The 21,493-nt window shown below is 41.7% G+C and overlaps 1 protein-coding gene across 2 annotated transcripts in view; it reads left to right on the forward strand.

The window, feature by feature from the left end:
- RSPH3 (radial spoke head 3) overlaps nt 1-21,493 on the forward strand; it is a 394,995-nt gene that overhangs the window by 98,494 nt on the left and 275,008 nt on the right. For both annotated transcript variants that reach the window (XM_044054703.1, XM_044054704.1), the window contains exon 6: nt 20,665-20,868. In XM_044054703.1, the coding sequence (XP_043910638.1) occupies nt 20,665-20,868 (204 nt within the window). The remainder of the gene's footprint in view (nt 1-20,664; nt 20,869-21,493) is intronic.

Consider the following 21,493-nt stretch of genomic DNA (forward strand, 5'->3'; position numbering starts at 1 on the left):
AGAGCGGAGGAAGATTCTCCCTCTTCTGATCAGGGATCCATTTTATCAGAACATTCTGCTGCAGAGGAACACTCGTATTCTCCTTTTGAGGATTCGGATGCAGAACAGTCCATTCCCTCAGTATCCCCTCCTGAGGATTTTTCCTTTGGGGAAACCTTGCACACCTTGAGGGAACACTTCCATTGGGAAGGCCAAGACTTTTCAGATTCCAAGAAAAGACTTAGGGAATTTCTTTGGTTACCTCAACACAGACCTCTGGCTATACCCCCTGTTTTAGATATACTGGATGATGTCTATTCGGAGGCTTGTCTTAACCCTGATTCTCTGCCTCCTGCACCAGTCAAACCTGATAGGTATTACAGAGTACCCAGCTCTCACCAATTTCTCTTCAAGAGCCATAATGCTGACCCTGAAACCATTTCACAAGGCCCCAAGGGATTGAAGGCCTCCACTGCCAAGAATCCACTTCCTGCAGAAAGGGAATCCAGATCTTTAGAAAGGTGGGGTAAAAAGGTATATACCTCAGCCACCCTAGCCATGAGGGCCTTAAACTGTCAGTTTCATATGATTAAATATCAACAGTACCTGTTATCACAATTAAGGCACAAAATGTCTCAATCTGAACAACCAGATTTAAAAGAGTTACAGGATATGATGCATAGTGCAGAGCAAGTGGGTAAACACACTTTACAATGTGGTTATGATGCCCTAGAGGCCTCCAGTAGAGCGGCTGCTACAGGATCAGTCATTCGCAGACATGCCTGGCTTACGTAACAAAATTTACCTGATCATGTAAAAGCTAAACTTCTAGATGCTCCTTTACAAAAGGATGTACTATTTGGTACTAATGCTGAGGAGATACTACGGAAAATGGAAGAAAAAGCCAAATCTATGCAAACTGTCAAAGCTTTCTTACAGGTCCAACCACCACGTTTTAGCAGAAATTGGCCTTCAAAAAACTGGTCCTTTCCAGCCACTGACAAGCCCCAAAGAGGTAGATACAGATGCACAAGGGGCAGAGGGCAATCTCAAGGATCATATAGAGGCAGACAATGGCAAACTCCAGCACCAAGAGGTGGTGAAGACAGTGCACAACAATACAGGAAGCAAACCCAATGACTCCCTCATTTCCATGCCAAGCAGGTCTCAGCTGGCAGCACCTTTGGGAGGGAAACTAGCATTATTTGCAAGCAATTGGCATATTGTCACAACAGACAAATGGATACTGGACATTATAAACAGAGGCTACAAATTTCAATTTCACACTCTTCCAAAAATGAGAGGCATGCCAAACCTGCCACAAAATCAAAGGGCAGAGGCACAACTGCAAATTTCAAAGCTCATAAACATGAGAGCTATTCAAAAGGTACCTACGCACCAATAAGGTCAAGGTTTTTGTTCAAGACTTTTTCTGGTACCAAGGAAAGGAACCGACTAGAGACCCATTTTGGACTTATCCATCCTAGACACATTTCTACTCGTACCAAAATTCAAGATGCTCACATTACAGCAACTTCTTCCCATGCTGGGCAAGGAGTTTTGGCTGGTAACATTGGACCTCAAGGAGGCATACCTGCATGTCCCAATCAGACAAAGCTGCAGAAGATACCTCAGATTTCTTGCAGGTTCAATCCACTATCAATTCTCTGCATTGCCCTTTGGCTTATCTACTGCGCCCAGAGTATTCACAAAGTGCCTGGCATCAGTGATTGCCTACTGCAGACTTCAAGGGATACAAATTTACACTTATCTGGACGACTGCCTGATCCAAGCGGACAGCAAACACATACTTCTGGAACATCTGGCATATGTGACACGGTTACTGCTTTCTCTGGGATATACAATCAACAAAGAGAAATCAAGACTAACACCATCTCAGAAAATAACCTTCCTGGGTGCCAACTTGGACACAAACTCCCAGATGGCATATCTTACGCCAGAAAAACAGGGCAACTATCTCAGTACTTCAAAATACTAGCAAAAAGTACCAGGCTTACTGCAAGGAAAATCCTGCAGGCTCTGGGATTCATGGCATCTTGCATTCTTCTAATCCCATGTGCAAAGTTGCATATGAAGAAACTTCAATGGTACCTAAAAAATCTATGGTCTCAACACAGTCACAGTTTGGAAACAATTATACCAATAATTCCATGTTTGCAAAAGGAATTTCTATGGTGGGCCCAAGCATGTCAAGTAAACACAGGCCTTCCATTCTGCAAGCCTCAAGCAAAACAAGTCATAACCACAGACGCCTCAGATTACGCCTGGGGGGCGCACATGAAGGACAGGTGCATTCAGGGCAGATGGTCCCAAAAGGAAAAGCACCTTCACATCAATCAAAAAGAAATGCTAGCAGTAATAAATGCAATTACAGCTTTCAAGGACTTCCTGCATCCAGGACAATTACTGATAAGAACAGACAACACCACAGTAATGTGGTACATAAACAAACAAGGAGGAACACATTCATACCCCTTGTGCAGACTAGCCATGACTCTTTGGAACTTGGCTCTGGAAAGACAAATCGAACTTCAAGCACAGTACTTGCCAGGATTGGAAAACACACTGGCAGACAATTTAAGCAGAAATATGACATCCACACGAATGGAAGCTACATCCTCAGGTGTTTACAGAAATAATCCAAGCGTGGGGGAGGCCAGACATAGATCTTTTTGCCTCCCACAGGAATTATCAATTGGAAAAGTTTTGTTCAAGGACCTTTCATTCAAAGGCCTGGAGAGTGGACGCCCTTTCATTCAGTTGGACAGCATGGACAGTTTACGCATTCCCACCTCTGCCTCTTCTGCCCAAGGTGCTTTTGAAAGCAAGAACAGACAAACCGAAGATGATAACTGATTGCTCCAGATTGGCCAAGGCAGCACTGGTACCCACTCCTGAGGAGCCTAACACATACTCCTCCATGGTCCCTGCCTCTAATGCCTCTTCTGCTGACTCAGCACAGCTACAAAACTCTTCACAGTCAGCTGAAAACACTCAATCTCGCTGCATGGAAAATTCCTTAACACCACAACAGACCCTACTCTCCAAGGAGGTGCAGGATGTCATTTTGGAGGCCAGAAGGCCATCTACTAGAAAAGCTTACTCCGCAAAATGGAAGCGGTTTTGTTCTTGGAATGAGAAAAGGGGTCAGGACCCTAGAAAACTGAACTTGCCTCAGGTATTACAGTATCGAGCTGAGCTGCTGAACAGTGGACTTTCCTTCTCCTCCATAAAAATACATGCCTCAGCCATTTCTGCAGAATTCAACACGGATCCCCCTTTATTTTCTCACCCACTCTTACGACAGTTCCTCAGAGGGGCTAAGAATATAAGACCTCCAAGGAAGCAACCAATACCAGCCTGGGACCTTAATTACATACTAGAAAAATTAACATTGCCTCCTTTTGAACCAGCTGCCTCAACAGATTTGCAATATTTGTCCTGGAAAACAGCCTTCCTTCTGGCCATCACTTCAGCTCGTAGGGTTTCTGAACTACAGGCCCTCATGGCGGTGCAGCCCTTCCTCATTTTCCATCAGGACAGGGTTTCCCTTCGTACCAACCCATCTTTTATGCCAAAAGTGGTATCCAGGGTAGCCTTAAATCAAGCCATACACCTCCCTACCTTTTATCCCAATCCTCAAAACAAAGGGGAAAGGCTGCTACACTCTTTAGACATCCATAGGCAGCTATGTTATTATTTGGACAGAACAAAGTCCTTCAGGAAATCAGAACAACTTTTTGTGTCCTATGCTGTAGGGGCTCAAGGGAAACCAGTTACAAAATAGACTATTTCCAAGTGGAGGCCACTGAATACGGTTTTGTTATTCCTATCATGGGAAATCTGTTCCTACAGGTATCAGATCACACTCCACCAGGGCCACAGCTACCTCTACAGCCTTCCTCAGAGGAGTTCCTACCAAAGATATTTTGGAAGCAGCCACTTGGAGTTCTGTACATACCTTCACAAAACACTACCACCTGCCTTTATATTCCAGAACAAGAGCAGGCTTTGCCACTGCTGTTTTGCAGGGCATTCTGGCTCAACCCAGTTCCTTCTAGTACCTACCACCCTATGCATAGCTTTGGGACTCTACCCATCTGTGATTACTGCAGCTGTATGCACGATGAACATAGTACAGTTTTGTACCTACCATAAATGTAGATGTTCGAGTGCTAATACAGCTGCAGTACAGGTTTCCCTCCCTCCTTCCCCACTTGATAAAGGCATGGGGCCTAACAACCTCTTCATACTACCTGACTGGGTTATCCTGCTATGTTTTATTTGCTTGCTTCCACTGAGTTTGGTTTATATTGCATTGCTTGTATATGTACATAAGCATTATTTATGTATTGCCTTCCTTTTGGGGGCACCTGACATCTGGGGCAAGAAAGACTGAAGAACATGGCGTCGGCTGTGTCTTATATACTCTGGCCTTACTGACGTCAGTAAGCGACGACAACCGACGCCGGACCAAGACTTTGGAATTCGGCCGACCGAGGGACCGCCTGACAGCTGAAAACCCATCTGTGATTACTGCAGCTGTATTAGCACTCGAACATCTACATTTATGGTAGGTACAAAACTGTACTTTCTCCCCTGCCGGCAGGCAGTCCTCGGTCGGCCAGAATCCCAAAGTCTGGGTCCGGCGTCGGCTGTTCAGCCATGCTCCCTGACGTCAGTGCGCCAGGATTACAAAGCTGACAGCCGACACCATGTTCTCCAGTCTTTCTTGCTGTGCGGTGGTAGCAGTTCGCAAGTGCCGGTCGGCTGACTCCTGACAATTTTTTCTGAACAAACTTCAGTCCGAAGACTTTCTTCTCCTACTCAAAGCTAAGTACCCCGTTGGGGAAACTTTTTTCTTGCTCCAGTCCGATGTCAGAAAAAGTTAATAATTGTATTTCATGTGGGAAGCAAATACCTCATAAGGATTTTCATTCTTACTGCATTCCTTGCTTAGGCCCTGACCACGACGTAGCTAGTTGTCGGTTTTGTGCTAGATTCAATCAACGTACAATTAAACAAAGGTACGATTTTGCATTTCATTATTTCGGTAGGCGTTTTAATTACAAAATGTCGTCGGATACGGTTCTGGCTACCGGAGTTCACAAACAACGCAAGGACAAAGACAGGCCTCCGAGGTCCAAATCAGATGATATCGTTCAAGCAAAGCCAGCTTCAGGTTCGGCCGTCATCAGTGAGGCGCTTTTGCAGCCCCTGTCGTCGGCCATTTCGGAACTGATGGCCGAAACGGACTCCCACGAGGAGCCAACTAGGCCTTTGAATATTTCTGTTGCAGGACCTTCGGACAATGCTCCTTCGGATGGGTCCGGAGCCGCTGTGCAGGTACCGGCTTCTGAAGGGGTTTTCAGGCCTACTCAACTTTTAATAAAGGCAAAGCCAAAGACAAAGGCAAAGACTCCTTCCAAATCAAAGACTGCAACACAGGCCTCTTCTGATCCGGCTCCCAAGTCACAGAAACAGTTACTTAAGATGGCGGAGGACTTACTTACTATGATTAGGGGTTCACATCCCCCTTCAGATAAAAGGCCAAGGCAGGAAGTTTATTATGACTCCTCTGATCGGGCTTCTGTTTCTTCAGTTTCTTCTTCTGACCAAGAATATTCTTTCCCTCCTTATGAGGATTCTGATGCTGAGGAATCCATTCCTTCAGCTTCTCCCCCTGAGGACTTCTCTTTTGGGGAAACTTTGCATAAAATGAGGGAACATTTCCACTGGGAAGGACAGGAGTATTCGGAATCTAAGAAAAGACTAAGGGATTTTCTTCTTCTTCCCCAACATAGACCCCTGTCTATTCCTCCTATTTTGGATATTGTGGATGATGCTTTTTCGGAGGCTAGCTTAACCCCCGACTCTTTTCCTCCAGCTCCTGTTAAGCCTGATAGATATTACAGGGTTCCTGATTCCCACCAGTTTTTATACAAGAACCCTACTGCTGACCCTGAAACCATTTCTTAGGATCCTAAGGGAGTTGAGGCCGCTTCTGCTAAAAAACCCATTCCCACTGAGAAGGATTCCAGATCTTTAGACAGATAGGCCAAAAAAGTGTACACTTCTGCTACTTTATCTATTAGGGCTTTAAACTGTCAGTTTCATATGCTGAAATACCAGCAATTTCTCCTGTCTGTTTTAAAACAAAAGCTAACTTCCATTTCCACCTGTGCAGATGATAAGGAATTACATGACTTAATGCATGCCACTGAACAAGTTGGGAAGCATGGTTTACACTGTGGATTTGATGCCTTGGAGGCTTCTTGTAGGGCTGCTGCCTCTGGCTCAGTAATTAGAAGGCATGTATGGTTAAAGGAACAAAATTTGCCAGATCAAGTAAAAGCTAAATTATTGGATGCTCCTGTTCAGCATAATGTTTTGTTGGGATCTAAAGCTGAAGAGGTGATTAAAAAGATGGAGGACAAGGCAAAATCCATGCAAACAGTTAAAGATTTCTTACAAGTACAGCCACCCAGATTTAGTAGGAATTGGCCTGCTAAAAATTGTTCCTTTCCCAATTCAGACAGGCCTCAGAGGGGTAGATACAGACGCTCCCGAGGAAGGCCTCAAACACAAGCCTCTTATAGACCAAGACAGCGGACTGCTTCCACCCCTAGGGGAGGAGAGGACAGGTCACAAGCTCATAGGAAACAGACTCAATGACTCCCTCTGTTGGGCTGCAGGAACTTCTTGCCTGGAAGCCCCTCTCGGAGGAAAACTTTCTCTTTTTCACCACAGTTGGACTCATATAACCCAAGACAAGTGGGTTCTGGATGTGGTTTCAAGAGGTTACAAATTCCATTTTCATACCCTACCAAGGCCAAGCGGATGGCCAGATCTTCCAAAACACCAATGGACAGAGGCCTTAAACCAGGTGGAAGCTCTCTTGGCTATGAAAGCCATATGACTAGTTCCACTTTCAGAGATGGGACAAGGTTTTTATTCAAGGCTCTTTCTAGTCCCCAGGAAGCAAAATTCATGGAGACCCATTCTGGATCTGTCAGTCTTGAACACTTTTCTAGAGATACCAAAATTCAAGATGCTTACTGTACAGCAGCTACTTCCAGTGCTGACCAAAAATGCATGGATGGTAACTTTGGATTTAAAGGAGGCATATTTACACATTCCCATCAGGCAGGACCGCAGAAAGTACCTCAGGTTCAAGGCCGGATCGAGGCACTTTCAATTCTCTGCGCTGCCCTTTGGATTGTCTACTGCGCCCAGGGTCTTCACCAAATGCCTGGCTCCAGTAGTAGCTTATTGCAGACTCAAGGGAATTCAAATTTACCCTTATCTGGACGACTGTCTTATTCAGGCAGACAGCAAGGATGTCTTACTCCAGCATCTACAGTTTGTTCAGAATCTTCTCAAGTTCCTGGGATTCACTGTAAACATAAAAAAGTCAAATTTGACACCCTCACAACAGATAATTTTTCTGGGCGCTTCTCTAAACACAACAACCCAGATGGCATTTCTGACATATGAAAAACAGTTACAGCTGGCTTCAACTTTCAAAACCTTGGCAACTTTAACTCGGCTATCTGCAAGGAGATTCCTGCAGGCTTTGGGTTACATGGCCTCCTGCATCCTTCTCGTACCATATGCAAGACTACATATGAGGAAAATACAGTGGTACCTGAAAAGTGTATGGTCTCAGCATTGCCACATTTTATACATACTGATCTCCATCCTGCCTTGTCTTCAAAAGGAATTCCTTTGGTGGTCCAAGGCATGTACTCTAAACAATGGAAAACCCTTCTGTCTGCCTCCTGCCACTCGAATACTAACCACGGATGCCTCAGATTATGCATGGGGAGCCCATTTTCAGGGCAACTGTCTGCAGGGCCTTTGGACAAAGGATCAAAAGCATCTGCATATCAATTTAAAGGAAATGTTAGCCGTTCAGAAAGCTCTGTTGGCCTTCAGGAATCTTCTACAACAAGGACAACTACTGATACGGACAGACAGCACCACAGTGATGTGGTACATAAACAAGCAAGGGGGATCTCACTCTTACCCCCTTTGCAGACTAGCCATGGATCTGTGGAACTCAGCTCTAGCTTGCAATCTGGACCTTCAAGCTCAGTTTCTACCAGGAAAGCAAAATTTCCTGGCAGACAGTCTGAGCAGAAACCTTTCGGACCCACACAAGTGGATGCTGGACACCGAAATATTCAAGATAAAAGCAGTCTGGGGATGTCCTCACATAGACCTCTTTGCATCCCACCTCAATCATCAACTACAGATTTTTTGCACCAGGACTTTCCACGAACAAGCTTGGAAAGTGGATGCACTATCATTCAGTTGGAGAAACCTCTCGGGATATGCCTTTCCGCCTCTTCCTCTTCTTCCACGGGTATTACTAAAGATCAAACAGGACAAGCCCAAGATGATAATCTTGCTGGCCCCAAATTGGCCTCGACAGTTTTGGTACCCAACTCTGAAAAACCTTTGTCTGGAGCCCCCTTGGGTTTTACCACAGACTCCGAACCTTCTGTCCCAACACCAGGGTCAGGTTCTACACTCCCATGTCAGAACTCTCAGCCTGGCGGCCTGGTTAATCCAGGGTCTTTGATTCATTCTCTCCTACCCAAGCAGGTTATGGATGTCATTTTAGAGGCCAGACGTCCTAGCACTAGAAAATCTTATGCAGGAAAATGGAAAAGATTTTGTTCCTGGATGCAGGCTCAGGATTCTGATCCTCTTCTTCCTAACATTCCTTTGATTTTACTTTACCTGACAGACCTCTTACATAAGGGTCTCTCTTTCTCTTCCATTAAGATACATGCCTCTGCTATTTCTGCTCATTATAATACAGACCCTCCAATCTTTTCCCACCAGCTCATGAGACAGTTTCTCAGAGGAGCTAAGAACTTAAGGCCCCTAGATCTCCTCCCATTCCTGCTTGGGATCTCAACTATGTTTTGGAAAAGCTCACCTTACCTCCTTTTGAGCCTGCTGCCACTTCTGACATCAAGTTTTTATCTTGGAAAACAGCCATCCTGTTAGCTCTGACCTCTGCCAGGAGAGTTTCAGAGTTGCAAGCTCTTATGGCTGTGGAACCTTATATTATTTTTCATCAAGACAGGGTGTCTTTAAGGACTAATCCTACTTTCATGCCTAAGGTGGTTTCCAAAGTGGCTTTAAATCAAACTATTCACTTGCCAACTTTTTCCCCACTCCTCAAAATAAAGTGGAAAGGATCTTACATTCCTTGGATGTACACAGACAACTATGTTTTTACCTGGACAGAACCAAGGACATCAGGAAATCAGAGCAATTGTTTGTTTCTTATGCTTCAAGTTCCCAAGGTACAGCCATTTCAAAACAGACCATTTCTAAATGGATTGCTCATGGAATCAGATTTTGCTATTCACACCATGGAAAGCAAATCCCAGGGAGTATAAGGACTCATTCCACCAGAGCTGCTGCCACTTCTGCTGCCTTCCTCAGGGGAGTTCCTACCAAAGACATTTTGGAAGCTGCAACTTGGAGTTCAGTGCATACTTTTTCAAAGCACTACAATCTACCTCTCTACTCTAAGTCTAGGGCAGGCTTTGCTTCTGCAGTCTTGCAGGGCCTTTTAGCCACCCCTTCTTCTTTATGACCACCTCCCTTTCATTCTGCTTTGGGATTCTACCCTACAGTCATGACTGCAACAGTGAAACACGATGAACATAGTACAGTTGTGTACACTTACCATAAATGTAGATGTTCAAGTGTCTTCACTGTTGCAGTCTGGGTTTTCCTCCCTCCTGTCCCCTCTTGTTTTTACTTTTGTGTGGTTCCTTTTTTCACCATTCTTCTGAGGTGTATTTGCAAAGGGTATGGGACCTTATTCATTTTGGGACTCCTGACATCTGGGGCAAGAAAAACTGGAGAACATGGCGTCGGCTGTCAGCTTTGTACTCCTTGCGCACTGACGTCAGGGAGCATGGCTGAACAGCCGAGGCCGGACCCAGACTTTGGGATTCTGGCCGACCGAGGACTGCCTGCCGGCAGGGGAGAACCCTACAGTCATGACTGCAACAGTGAAGACACTCGAACATCTACATTTATGGTAAGTGTACCCTACCAAGTCTATTACAAACTTACTCCACCAAATCATGGCAGCTTCCTTACTTTTTCAAGCTAGGGTGTCCATGGATGACATATGTGCAGCAGCAACTTGGGCTTCTCCCCTTACCTTCATTAGTCATTACAAATTGGATTTGGTCTCCTGAGGTAGAGCATTGTTTGGCTCAGTGGTGCTCAAAATAGCCTTCCTTGAGTCAACCCTGGAGCTAAGATAGCTGGGGACTCTGTCCCACTAGTTGAGGTTTGAATGAAAATTGACAACATCAGATAAAGAAGTTCTGTACTCACTGTAATTTTCCATCTTCCTCAACCCCCATCCTTATGCAATTTTTGGAAGAGCAAGTGGTTAGACACTTATTCTTTTGCCTCATAATTGAACTCCAGATATGGTGTATATACATATATGGGAACGCTTCACAATGCCGAAATCCTGAAAGACTGAATTTCATACGGCCGAGACCATATGATTGAACTTTCAGAATCCCAACATTGTGAACGGAGATCTGCATACAGCGCGGAATGTGAAATTTCCCTTTTCCTCGCTGTAGTGCAATCTCAGAGTTGGTATATTTAAGAAGCGGGAAATGTGCCGGTGCAGGGCCCCTGCAGAAACATCTAAATTGTTTTTTGTTTTTGATTTGTTTCAGAATTTCAGTATTATGAAACATTGATCATATGGTCTTGGTCATATGAAATTTGATGTTTCGGAATTTCGAGAGTCTGAAGTGAATCCATATATATATATATATATATATATATATATATATATATATATATATATATATATATATCTATATACATATATCACCTACAGAACACTGACAGCCCAAAAGACTGTCATCATATGGCTGACGCTATATGGTCGACACTCACAATATTGACAGCACCAAAACTTCACAAAAAAGGAAAATAAAATTTCCTTTTTTGTGCAACGCCCCCCATACCTTTAATATACCAACTCTGAGATCGCACTACAGTGCAAGAATGGAAATTTTTCCATTCCGCACTATTGGGAGATAGCGTTCCCCCATTGTCGATATTCTGAACGTCGGCCATATGGGTGTTGGCTTTGTGAGCTGTCGGCATTCTGTATGGGACCCATACATATACATATATTTTTTCTTTCTTTTATAATCAGCAAACAAGATCTGAGGTAAATGGGGTTGGTACATTATGGCCAAGGGAGAAGCTCGAGAGTTCAAAGTTGTCACAAGATTTTGCAACAGCCGAATCAGACCTGAGGAATCTGATCTGAACCTATTAGTTGAGGAAGAATGAAAATCAACAATGCAGATGGGGCTTTGTGGTGAGTGCATAACTTCTTTTTCCTCCTGTCTTGCAATACATGCTGTTTCAGGAAGTAATAGAAACAATTCCTCCTTTCCAGTCAGGTAAAAGATTCTGTTCATGAATGTTTTTAGTGCCATACAAAGAAAATGTTTGGAGAACAGTTCTTGACCTGTGCTCATCATATTGATCACTGCTGCAGTAGCTTTATATATATGGGTTATATATTGCCAAGGAGATCCCTATTAGTTAATAGAAAATTCACATCATTGCACAGCGTTTCAGATGGCATTTTATCGAACATGCCATTTGTCGAACTTTTCTGATTAAGATTGCATTATGGTGGGGATCAGGAAATTTGCCCTTTCCCCACTGTAGTGTGGTCCTGGAGTTGGTATATATAATTAGTGGGGAGAGTGGGGGGTTCGATGAACAGCTTTTCTGATGAAATGACTTTTGATGATGTGTATCTTTGATGAAGTAATATAGACCCTTGCCAAGGATATAACAGCCATTCAGCTTCCAAATCTTCAGATCACCATCATTGCACCCAAACTGTCAAGCATCTCCAGATGAGCTGACTAAAGGACAAGTTTGGGAGTGAAGCCCTTCAGAGCTTCACTACTGCCGAAGAGTACGCTCCTCTGAGACTTTCGAGGATCAGTGGTTAGCTTGTGCTTTCCTTTGCAGAGCAGTTAAAGTTCCATTTTATTAATTTTATTGATGTTTTATTAGTTTCCTCTTCAGGAAAGTTTATTTAAAAGTTAGGAGTGTTTTGTTTTAATGGACTGTCTCAAGACCATAAGTACTTTTAAACAGAGCAGTCATTTTTTCCTGTAAATTTAGAAATAGTGTAAGGTAAATGAATTTTTTTTCTGTGGAGAAATTGTTTATTTATTTTTTTTGTACGTGTGTGGGTCTGGCATGGTATTTTAAAGAGTTTTTTAGTGTGTTTTTTTCTATCAGAAAAGTAACTTTTGTGGACTGGTACTTTTACATTCATTTGTTGATTATCTTCCTCTGGAAAGAGGCACCATTTTTGAATTGACCATGGAACAGACTACCAGTCTCATGGTTGGTCCATCTTCCAGCCACAAAAATAAAAAGTTAAGTAAACAGCCTTTGCCACCACTGTAGGCTAGCAATTTGTCTCAGCTGCAGGTGGGTGACCCTGCTGTGGTCATTTGTTGTACCTGAGACCAAACATCTTTTATCCTGGATCCCTCTGGTGTAGTACCTAACCTTGTCAGTCCTGGGAGAGGGAACAGGGAAGATTTCACTGTTTTTGTCAGTATGCTATGCCCATCCCTGGGGAAGCAGCTGCTGCCATTGGTAATATGGTTGTTCTCATTTTTCCTTTCAAAAAGAAACAGAAAACCAAGCATGTGTCTACTCCTGTTCAAATTTGTTTGGTTAGAAGTTTACTGGGACTGGCTCAGGGTTTAATTCAGGCTGTTGATCCTTCTTGTAAAGTAGTTTCTGGTAAAAGAAAGAGGGATACATCTTTCCTGAAGAGATTAAAGATTCTGAACCAGTACAGTAAGAAGCAGGGACAGATTCAGGGTTTTTCCTCAGACTTCTGATTCAAACTCAGAGGAGAGCTCAGTTTCTGATTCTCCCTGTGGGGGTCTGTTTTTCTGAGACTGTTGCTAGAATGTCTCAGTTTTCTCAGTGGAAGAACAGTGAGGTTTCTCAGTCCCTCAGAAAATACTTTGAGTTGTTAGAGAAGAATTTTCCAGAATCTACACCCATCTCTCCTACCCTGTCTGCTTTAGAGGATATGTATCTTACTGCCTACAATTTTCTTGATAGTCAGCCAGCTGTCCCTAAAATGTCCGATAAGATGTATAAAGTGTCTCAGACATTTATTTTTTTTCACACTATTCCTAAACCTGACCCGGCAACTATAGCCTCAGTTGACTCCACTGCTGCTAAGCACTTGGAGTAGGATTGGAATTAACTAAAAAGGATGGGAACATTATTGATAGGAGTGAGGGAAAAGTGTATACTTCTGGAAAATTGATTTTTTAGAATTTTGAATTGTCAGGCTGATATGATAGTTTGTGACAAATTGTGAAAGTATGAGGAATGTTTTATCGATAGTTTCTTGTTGTGAAGAAAAATCTGCTTTAACTAACTTAGTTTTTTCTATTGCACAGAAAACTACTCATTGTTTTCAGTGTGTGTATGATGCTTCTTTCAGGGCTGTGACCACTGGTACTGTTTTAAGGAGTACTTGTTCGGCTGCATTCTCAGAACCTCCCAGATTATGGAAAAAATGACATTTTAAATTCTCCCTTGGATAGAGATTTATTGTTTTGGCCCCTCAGCTGCAGAAGTGATCAAAATGTGTGATGACTGGGGCAAGGTGATTGAGAGAATGTCTAAGATTTTTTCAGCCCTCCTTTTCCAAATTGTCCAAGCGATTTTCTTTCTCCTGATCCAATTTCAAAAATTTAGTCTCATCAGAATTCAGGTAGGCAGACTTATAAGAATATAAGGGGATTCCAAAAAGACTCAGACCTTCCAAAACCAAGGTCAGTTCAACAAATTTGAATGACTGTTCAAGATACCTCATGATCCCATTCTACTTTGGCCCTTTTTTTCTTCATAAAGTCTGAATCTCCATTTTTTTGTGTTTGGCAACAGAACATTTCAGATAAATGGGTTCTGAAAATCCTTCAGCAAGGTTACAGGTGGCAGAGTGAAGAACGTCCTCCTTTCCAGGGGGTTATTCCTTTTCCTGATGATCAGACTGTTTTGTTTCCACCTATTCTTAATCACTTGCCACTTGCCCCAAGGAGTGATAGAACCAGATCCTCTTTCCCAGGGGGAAGGAGTTTTATTCAAGGATGTTATTAATGCCAAAGAAAGAAAATGGTTGGAGACTGGTTTTGAATCCTTCTTCCCTAAAGCTGTTTGTGGTAGTGCTCAAATTCAAAATGTTGCCATTTTAAAACCTGTTACCTCTTTTTCTTCTTTCAAGTATCCTGGTAACACTAGGCTTTAAATATGCTAATCATCACATCCCTATTCATCCAGATTACAGATGTTTCTTAAGGTTTTATGTGTCTAGATGACATTTTTCACAGTTTTCTGTCTTATCCTTTGGACTGTCCACTGTATCAAGAGTGTTCATTACACCTAGAGTGTTCAGAATGTGTCTAGCACCGATTAAAGGTTACTGCAGGCTACAGTGTGTCCACATTTTTCTGTATTTAGATGACTTGCTTATCTTAGCTGAGTCTTTTTCAAGGTGTCGGGAATCTCTTGGATGAGAGATTTCTTGCACAAACTGGAATTCAAAAAGAACATTCAAAAGTCTTTCTTGACTCCCTCACATAGGATTGTGTTCTTGGGATGTCAACTAGACACCTCAGTACCTTAGTTCAAAGAGCTTTTCTTCCATAGGAAAAGTAGATCTTTATTTCACTAAGACTTTGGTCACTGTGAGGGAATACCTCAGGATTTTCTGTCAGATGGTATCCATGGTTCTCATGATACCCCTGGCAAGACTCCACATCAGCAAAATACATTTTTATCTGAAATCTCTGTGGTCCCATCATCAACATCCCTTATCTTTTCAAATTCCAGTGCTGGAGTTTTTCAGAAGAGAAATCTTTTGGTGGAGACAACAGATATCCCTAAATCCAGATCTCCCATTCCCCCTCCATGCTCCAAAGCAGTCGTTACCACAAATGTTTCAAACTTTGCCTGGAGAGCAGTTTCAGAAGGGATAAAAGAGCAGAGGGTGTGAGACACCAAGGACAGACACAAACATAAATATCAGTGAGATGCTTGCCATGATTAAGGCACTTGACTGTCTGAACCATCTTTAGCCCCCAAGATCTCTTCAAGTGGTTACTGACAATGCCACAGTCATGTGGTATATCAACAAGCAAGGGGGGACCAGATTGCAAGCAAGGGGGGGACCAGATTGCATCCCCTTTGTAGAATATCCATTTTAGCTTGGGATATAGCTTCACAGCACAGTCTCACTCTACAGGCATCCTGCATTTTGTCATAGCAAAATTGTGTGTCAGACAAGCTGAGCAGGACCAGAGCAGACCCTCAGAAATGGAAACTAGATCAGGGGTCTTCCAAGATTTGATTCATCTATGGAGAATTTCTCTAGTAGACCTCTTTGCTTCCCGTTTGAACAATCAGTTTGCAAAACTTTATTCCAGTATTCCATGCAAGAAGGCATGGAAGACAGATGTCTTTTCTTTTCTTTCAACAGAAATGTATTCCTTTCCACCCTTTCCTCTAAATCCAAGGTACTTCTGGACTGTGGTTCTGCTTTCTTTTAAAAATGGCCAGGGGCAGTTATCACAAGCTTCATCACAAGACTGGATGTACTGACAGAAGAAAAGGACTGTTTGATACACCCAGACATCAGTCATCTTCACTTGACTGCCTGGATGATAGGGTCTTAATTCCTTTTAGACACCTGTTTACTGAGGACATACAGCAAGTATTAACAGAGGCAAGAAATTCTGCTACTAGAAAATCCTATATAAATGGAAAAGGTTTTCTAGGTGGTGCCAACAGCATACCCAGCACCCATTCAGAGCTAGTTGTTGTCTGGTTTTGCAATATTTGTGTGTTACTGATTTATGGCCTCCCTTATTTCTCTTTCAGGATTCATTTATTGGCCATTTCAGCATTTCTGCCTATCTCTCTTTCAATGCAGACTCATGTCAAAATTATATTGAAAGGGGTTTTGCATAAGAGGCCTCTCTTAATTTTGTTTTAGAGAAGCTAACATTGCTCCATTTGAACCAGCTAATATGTCTGACTTGTGGTTCTTAACATGGAAGACAGTTTTACTGATTGCTCTGAATTCTGTAAGAAGGGTATCTGAGCTGCAAGCTGTTCAGGTGAGTCAGCATTATCTCATTTTCCACAGGGACAGGATTTCTTTGAGAACTAATACTTCTTTTATGCCTAAAGTGGTATCCAAGTTTACTTTAAGCCAAACTCTCCATCTCCTTTTTGCTTTCCTGAACCTAAAAATAATGGAGAAGGGGTATTCTGTACCTTTGATGTCCACATACAACTTAGTTTTGATAGAACTAAACCTTCAGATATTTGGATCACTTGTTCATTTTTTGTGAAGATCTGAAGAAGGGACAACCTGTGTCAAAACACACTATTCCCACATGGTTGTCTAAGTTTATACTGACCATAGCAAATGTATTCCAGGCAGGGTGAAGGCCTACTCTACCAGGTCATTGGCTTCATCTATGGCTTTTTGGAAAGGGTTGAATTCCAAAAGTATTTTTTAAGCTGCTACTTGATCCTCTGAACATACTTTTACGAAGCACTATTAGCTTGATTCCTACTCTAGGAGCTCTTGGTCCCTTCTTTTTCCATCTTCCAAATATAGTTATCTGTCTTAATCTACCCACATAGCTAAGACTACTTCAGCAGTGAACTGTATTATTCTTTCCTAAACAGTTTGTGATGGTGTCTAAATTCAAAATGCATTCACTTCACAAACTGTAGCGCTTCTTCCTCATTTGATTGTTTTAGTAACTGTATTTTTAAATTATGCTCATCATTGGATTCCTGTTCATCTAGATTTCAGGTGTTTAGCACTTCTCTGCCTTACCCTTTGAGCTATCCACTGCTTCAAGAACGTTCATGTAGTGTCCGTCTCCTATCCAGCCTTTTGGTTCAGTGATGGCCTGAACAAAAATTATGCATATGGAAAAGAAATTCAGTCTTACTTTTTTATTTTAAGGGAGAAATAGTGTGAGTAGGTCAGGGTGGGATAGGCAGTGTGGGGTGGAGTGTTGTGGGTAAGGAGCTTTTTTTGCCTAGGACACCAGTTTAACTAAGGCCTGCTCCAGTGAGAAAGTTGCCTCCAGGTGCAGTAAATACACCTCTCACATACTGAATAATTGTGAAAAAGCAATAAAGACTTTTTGGTAAACATGAGGCAGTTATTAAACTGCCTCAAAATACATAATGCTATCAGGCAGGCAGCAGAATGGGCAAAAGCTGAGTGTGATTCCATAAAGAACAGTGCAGACCAAAGGGCATTTTAAAATTATATAGCTTAATAACTTCCTCTTAGTACTGGACAAAGTTGGATAATAAGTTGGACTAGAAAAGGGTGGTATCAGATTTGGCTAAAGGATACAAGAGTATAATTTACTTTAGTATTCACAAATGCAAAAATGACTGAAATATGTTGAAGCAAAAAGATGATCAGTAACAAGTGACCAAATTAAACCAGATAGCTTTTCCCAGTAGGCTGATTTGGTCTTCTAGCTAGTAGCAGCAGTAAACAACAGATAGTCTAAGTCAGTGTTTTTGAGTACAGTAACCATAGAGCAAAATTCACATTTAGTCTAAGTGAATAGTTCCAAGTGCAGTAACTAAAGCAAATAGTTTCAATACAGTATCAGAGCAGTCAGCCAAGTATTAAAAAATATATCAAAATGATAATCTAGTACTGTCTAGTGCAGTACCTGTGGAGCAGTAACACTACTCCAGTAATAAGCAGAAAGTGAAACAACACCAGTGATAAAAAGAGCAGCTAATAACCAAGATAATAATAATTTAGGTACTTTTCCGTTAAACTCTTACCAGTTCATCACGCTGCACAGACTTGAATTAACTACTTTATGCGAGGTGATGTAATAGGCGGCATTTTATTGATGGCGTAGCTGTAGCCCATGTCTACCACGCTCATTGGCCAGCAGGTTCAGTGTTACTATTTTTGTATGTGTACTTTACCCAATCAATGGGGCCTGCTGTCTGCAAACTAGTAAGATGAGATCGGAGGTCAGAGCCCCTTCTAAGGAGAAAGCTGGGAAATAATCTGTACGTGAAAACGTACGTAGCTGGTCCGCAAGTGGTAAGAGTTTAATGTTGGATTCAGCTCTTTGTGGTATGACAACACCATACTGTACACCTAACAGGACAACAGAAACTTATATGACAGTGTTACAGATGTATTAGTGACATACAAAATGAAATACCGGCAGCGCAAACTTGTAAGCGTTTATACCAGCAAAATAAATACTAAGTAATGTGTAGAAGATGTATCACTGCAGAGCAAAGTGGTAGGGCTTTAATACACTAAGTGGCTGACATATATGACAGACTAGACATTACCAAAATGCTTACATTCACCAACATTCAATTTCTATTCAATTATTCAACAGTGTAGGAGTCTTTGGAAATGTAACAGCGCGAGGTAGGGCTTCACTTCACAGCAGCGCGAAGTGGTAGGGGTTTAATGGAAAAGTACCATAATTTAAATTGGTTTCTATTTACCCAGTGTCAGTAATGGACAAAAATGCAGCATTATCTTCGATGTTGTCGGTAGTGAGCAGTACAACATAAACATAGTGAAACAGTGTAGTATTATTTAAACTTAGTAACACTATAATCAGCAGAACAATGATAATTTCAACAATGCGCCCAGAAGCTGGCCAGTCAGTAAGTTACTAACTTAAAGCAGGACAATGATTTCACTTGTATGCATTAAGGCAGTACTAAAACTGATCATAGTACTGCAACTGTCTTAAGACAAAAGGCATTGAAATTTATATTGTATACTGCAAGGGTGAAGAGATTGCCATGCCATATCTGTTGTAGACTAGGCTGTTGAGTCGTCAACTTCATGGGATTAAAACTGCTTCCTGCTATTAGGGAAGCACAGCAGTGCAGCATACTGAACAAACTTTCTGGTATTTAAAGTCTGTAAGGCTCTGCTACCATAAAAGCTGGTCAGTCAAAATGTAGCCAATGCCCCCACAGAAGCTGGCAAATCAAAAACAGGTATTTCAGTCCTTCACTGGAACCCAAACTAGCAAACATGGAAGCCTTTGTTCTCACTAAAGGCTAAAATACTGTTAACCTAGTCTTAGGAAACCAATGAAGCCCTTGTAGTGCATGCTACTAATAACTCTTCTGTTATTGAAGTGGTTATTAGTGACATAAAAATTAAAATTGTACATTTAATCGTCTTACTTAATGATCATATTGATCATGGTCTTTTTCTCTGTTTTTGTCCTTAAAAGCTGTAAAATTTTCTCCAGTAAAATTATTCACACTCATTTGGGTCCTAAAAACTTTGAAAGCTTGCTGATAACAAAATTACAGGTAAATGACTGGTCTTAACTTTACAATTGTATTGACCCCACATCAGCCCTATCAACCTTTTATAACACTGTCCTCAGTCCAGGATAAACTCTCTTCCCAGTAACTAAAAGAATAGTTAGACTTTACCACATACCTTGGATTACAGCAAGCTTAATGTCTTTAATTAGGAATGCATGAGCTGAATGGAAACACTAACAAGTTCCATTTCTGCCAAGAATTATAACATGTCAGTAGACACTAGAAAACAATGCCGCGGTGGTGCAGTGGTAGCGTTGTCACCTCACAGCAAGAGGTTCTCCCACTCTATTCTCGGCTGGAGCGCCTTCTCTGTGGAGTTTGCATGTCCTCCCCACAGTCGAGTGGCGTCTGAAAGACATGTGTGAATGGGCATGCCTTCATTGAGGGTTGGGCATTGAGCTGGCACCTCAGCACCATAAAAATCTGCTGTCAATCATTAGCAGACCAGAGTTCCGCTGTGGCGACCCCTAACCGGGAAAAGCCGAAAGAAGAAGAACTAGAGCATAGAAAACAAACAAGGCCAAAGTTCAGTAGTGAGCAGAAATTCTCCATTTCCATTCCTATGTGTACACCTGTAGCATGAAGTCCCTTAGAGCCAGGTTGATCCCAGTCTTGTACTGCTACACACACTGGCTTAGTGATTGGTAACTCAGTTGTCAGACATACAAATTCTCTATTTGCAAGTTTGGACAAGGTAGAGTTGCAGTCATTTGCCTTTTGAGTACCAGTATCTCTGATATTACAAGGACTTTAAAGACTTTGTGCCAGGACATATATGACTTTAACATGATGGTGGTCCACATGGGAGTGAATGGCCTTAGGCGAATAACCTTGAGGGACATGCAAAGAGACATGTCAGAACTTTCCATGTTTGTGACAAATGCACCATCTAAACGTTGTTCGAAATCTGTGCTTTTGGTTTTATACAATTTAATATGTGTATGTATTATCAAGCAGCACTTTTACTGTGTCTACTCCATGATTTCTGCAGCACAGCAATATATGTTACTAAGCATTCAGACTCTTATTTTTTCTATGAAAATAGCTAGTGTGAGCCTTATTGCAGTTAATAATGTGATCTAAACTGTTGAATTAATTTAAGAGCAAAAGAACAGAAGTTACATTTTTCCAATTTGCTTTTATCCTTAGCTGTTTGACTTTGACATTGAGGTAAAACCAATATTGGAGGTGTTGGTAGGGAAAACAATTGAGCAAGCTTTGTTAGAAGTTATGGAAGAAGAGGAACTTGCTAATTTACGTGCCCAGCAGCAGGCGTTTCAAGAACTGCGTAATGCAGAACTTGTGGAAGTTCAACGATTAGAGGAACAAGACCGGAGATACAGAGAAGAAAAGGTATGGATCCTCAAAACTTTATTCCATACTAAGTTCTGGAAACCAGATTGTGTGCTATAGTTAGCTATATATGTATATAGATAGACAGATATATCTATATGTATCTTTATTTATGTATTTATTTTTGTATCTTTTTTGATACTACCCTAAATATCTGTGGCATATATATAAACAGTAGGTAAATGTAAGTTGCCACCACATACATTTTAGACCACTACTAATCAGTAAAACAAACCTGAAGTATGTACTCATTTCTGAACTGGATTTTGATTGTCACATTTGGCTTCTGTGTTAATTGCTTTGCATTTCATTAACAGTTGTTTAGTGAAATTCCTTACTTTGTTAGGAGCAAGTCACTTATTCAATTTCTCAGTGCAACAATTACATAAATACACATTGAAGAGAAGCAACAGCAGTGGAAAAGGAGACAGAAAAACACTGTTTCAGCAGGTCTCATCACTATTTTTCTGCCTTACTTCTCTTCAAGAAAGCCATTTTGTGCTGCTTGTATTGCTTCTGGCATGTCTTCATGCCCAAAATCATGATATCTACATTAATCAAAGAAATAGGCCTATATATAAAAAATTGTTTAAAAAAAAACAAATGTCTACCCTGTAAACACTTA

This window comes from Protopterus annectens, chromosome 13.part0, assembly GCF_019279795.1.
Source record: "Protopterus annectens isolate FY-2018-M chromosome 13.part0, PAN1.0, whole genome shotgun sequence".
Classification (NCBI taxonomy): domain Eukaryota; kingdom Metazoa; phylum Chordata; order Ceratodontiformes; family Protopteridae; genus Protopterus; species Protopterus annectens.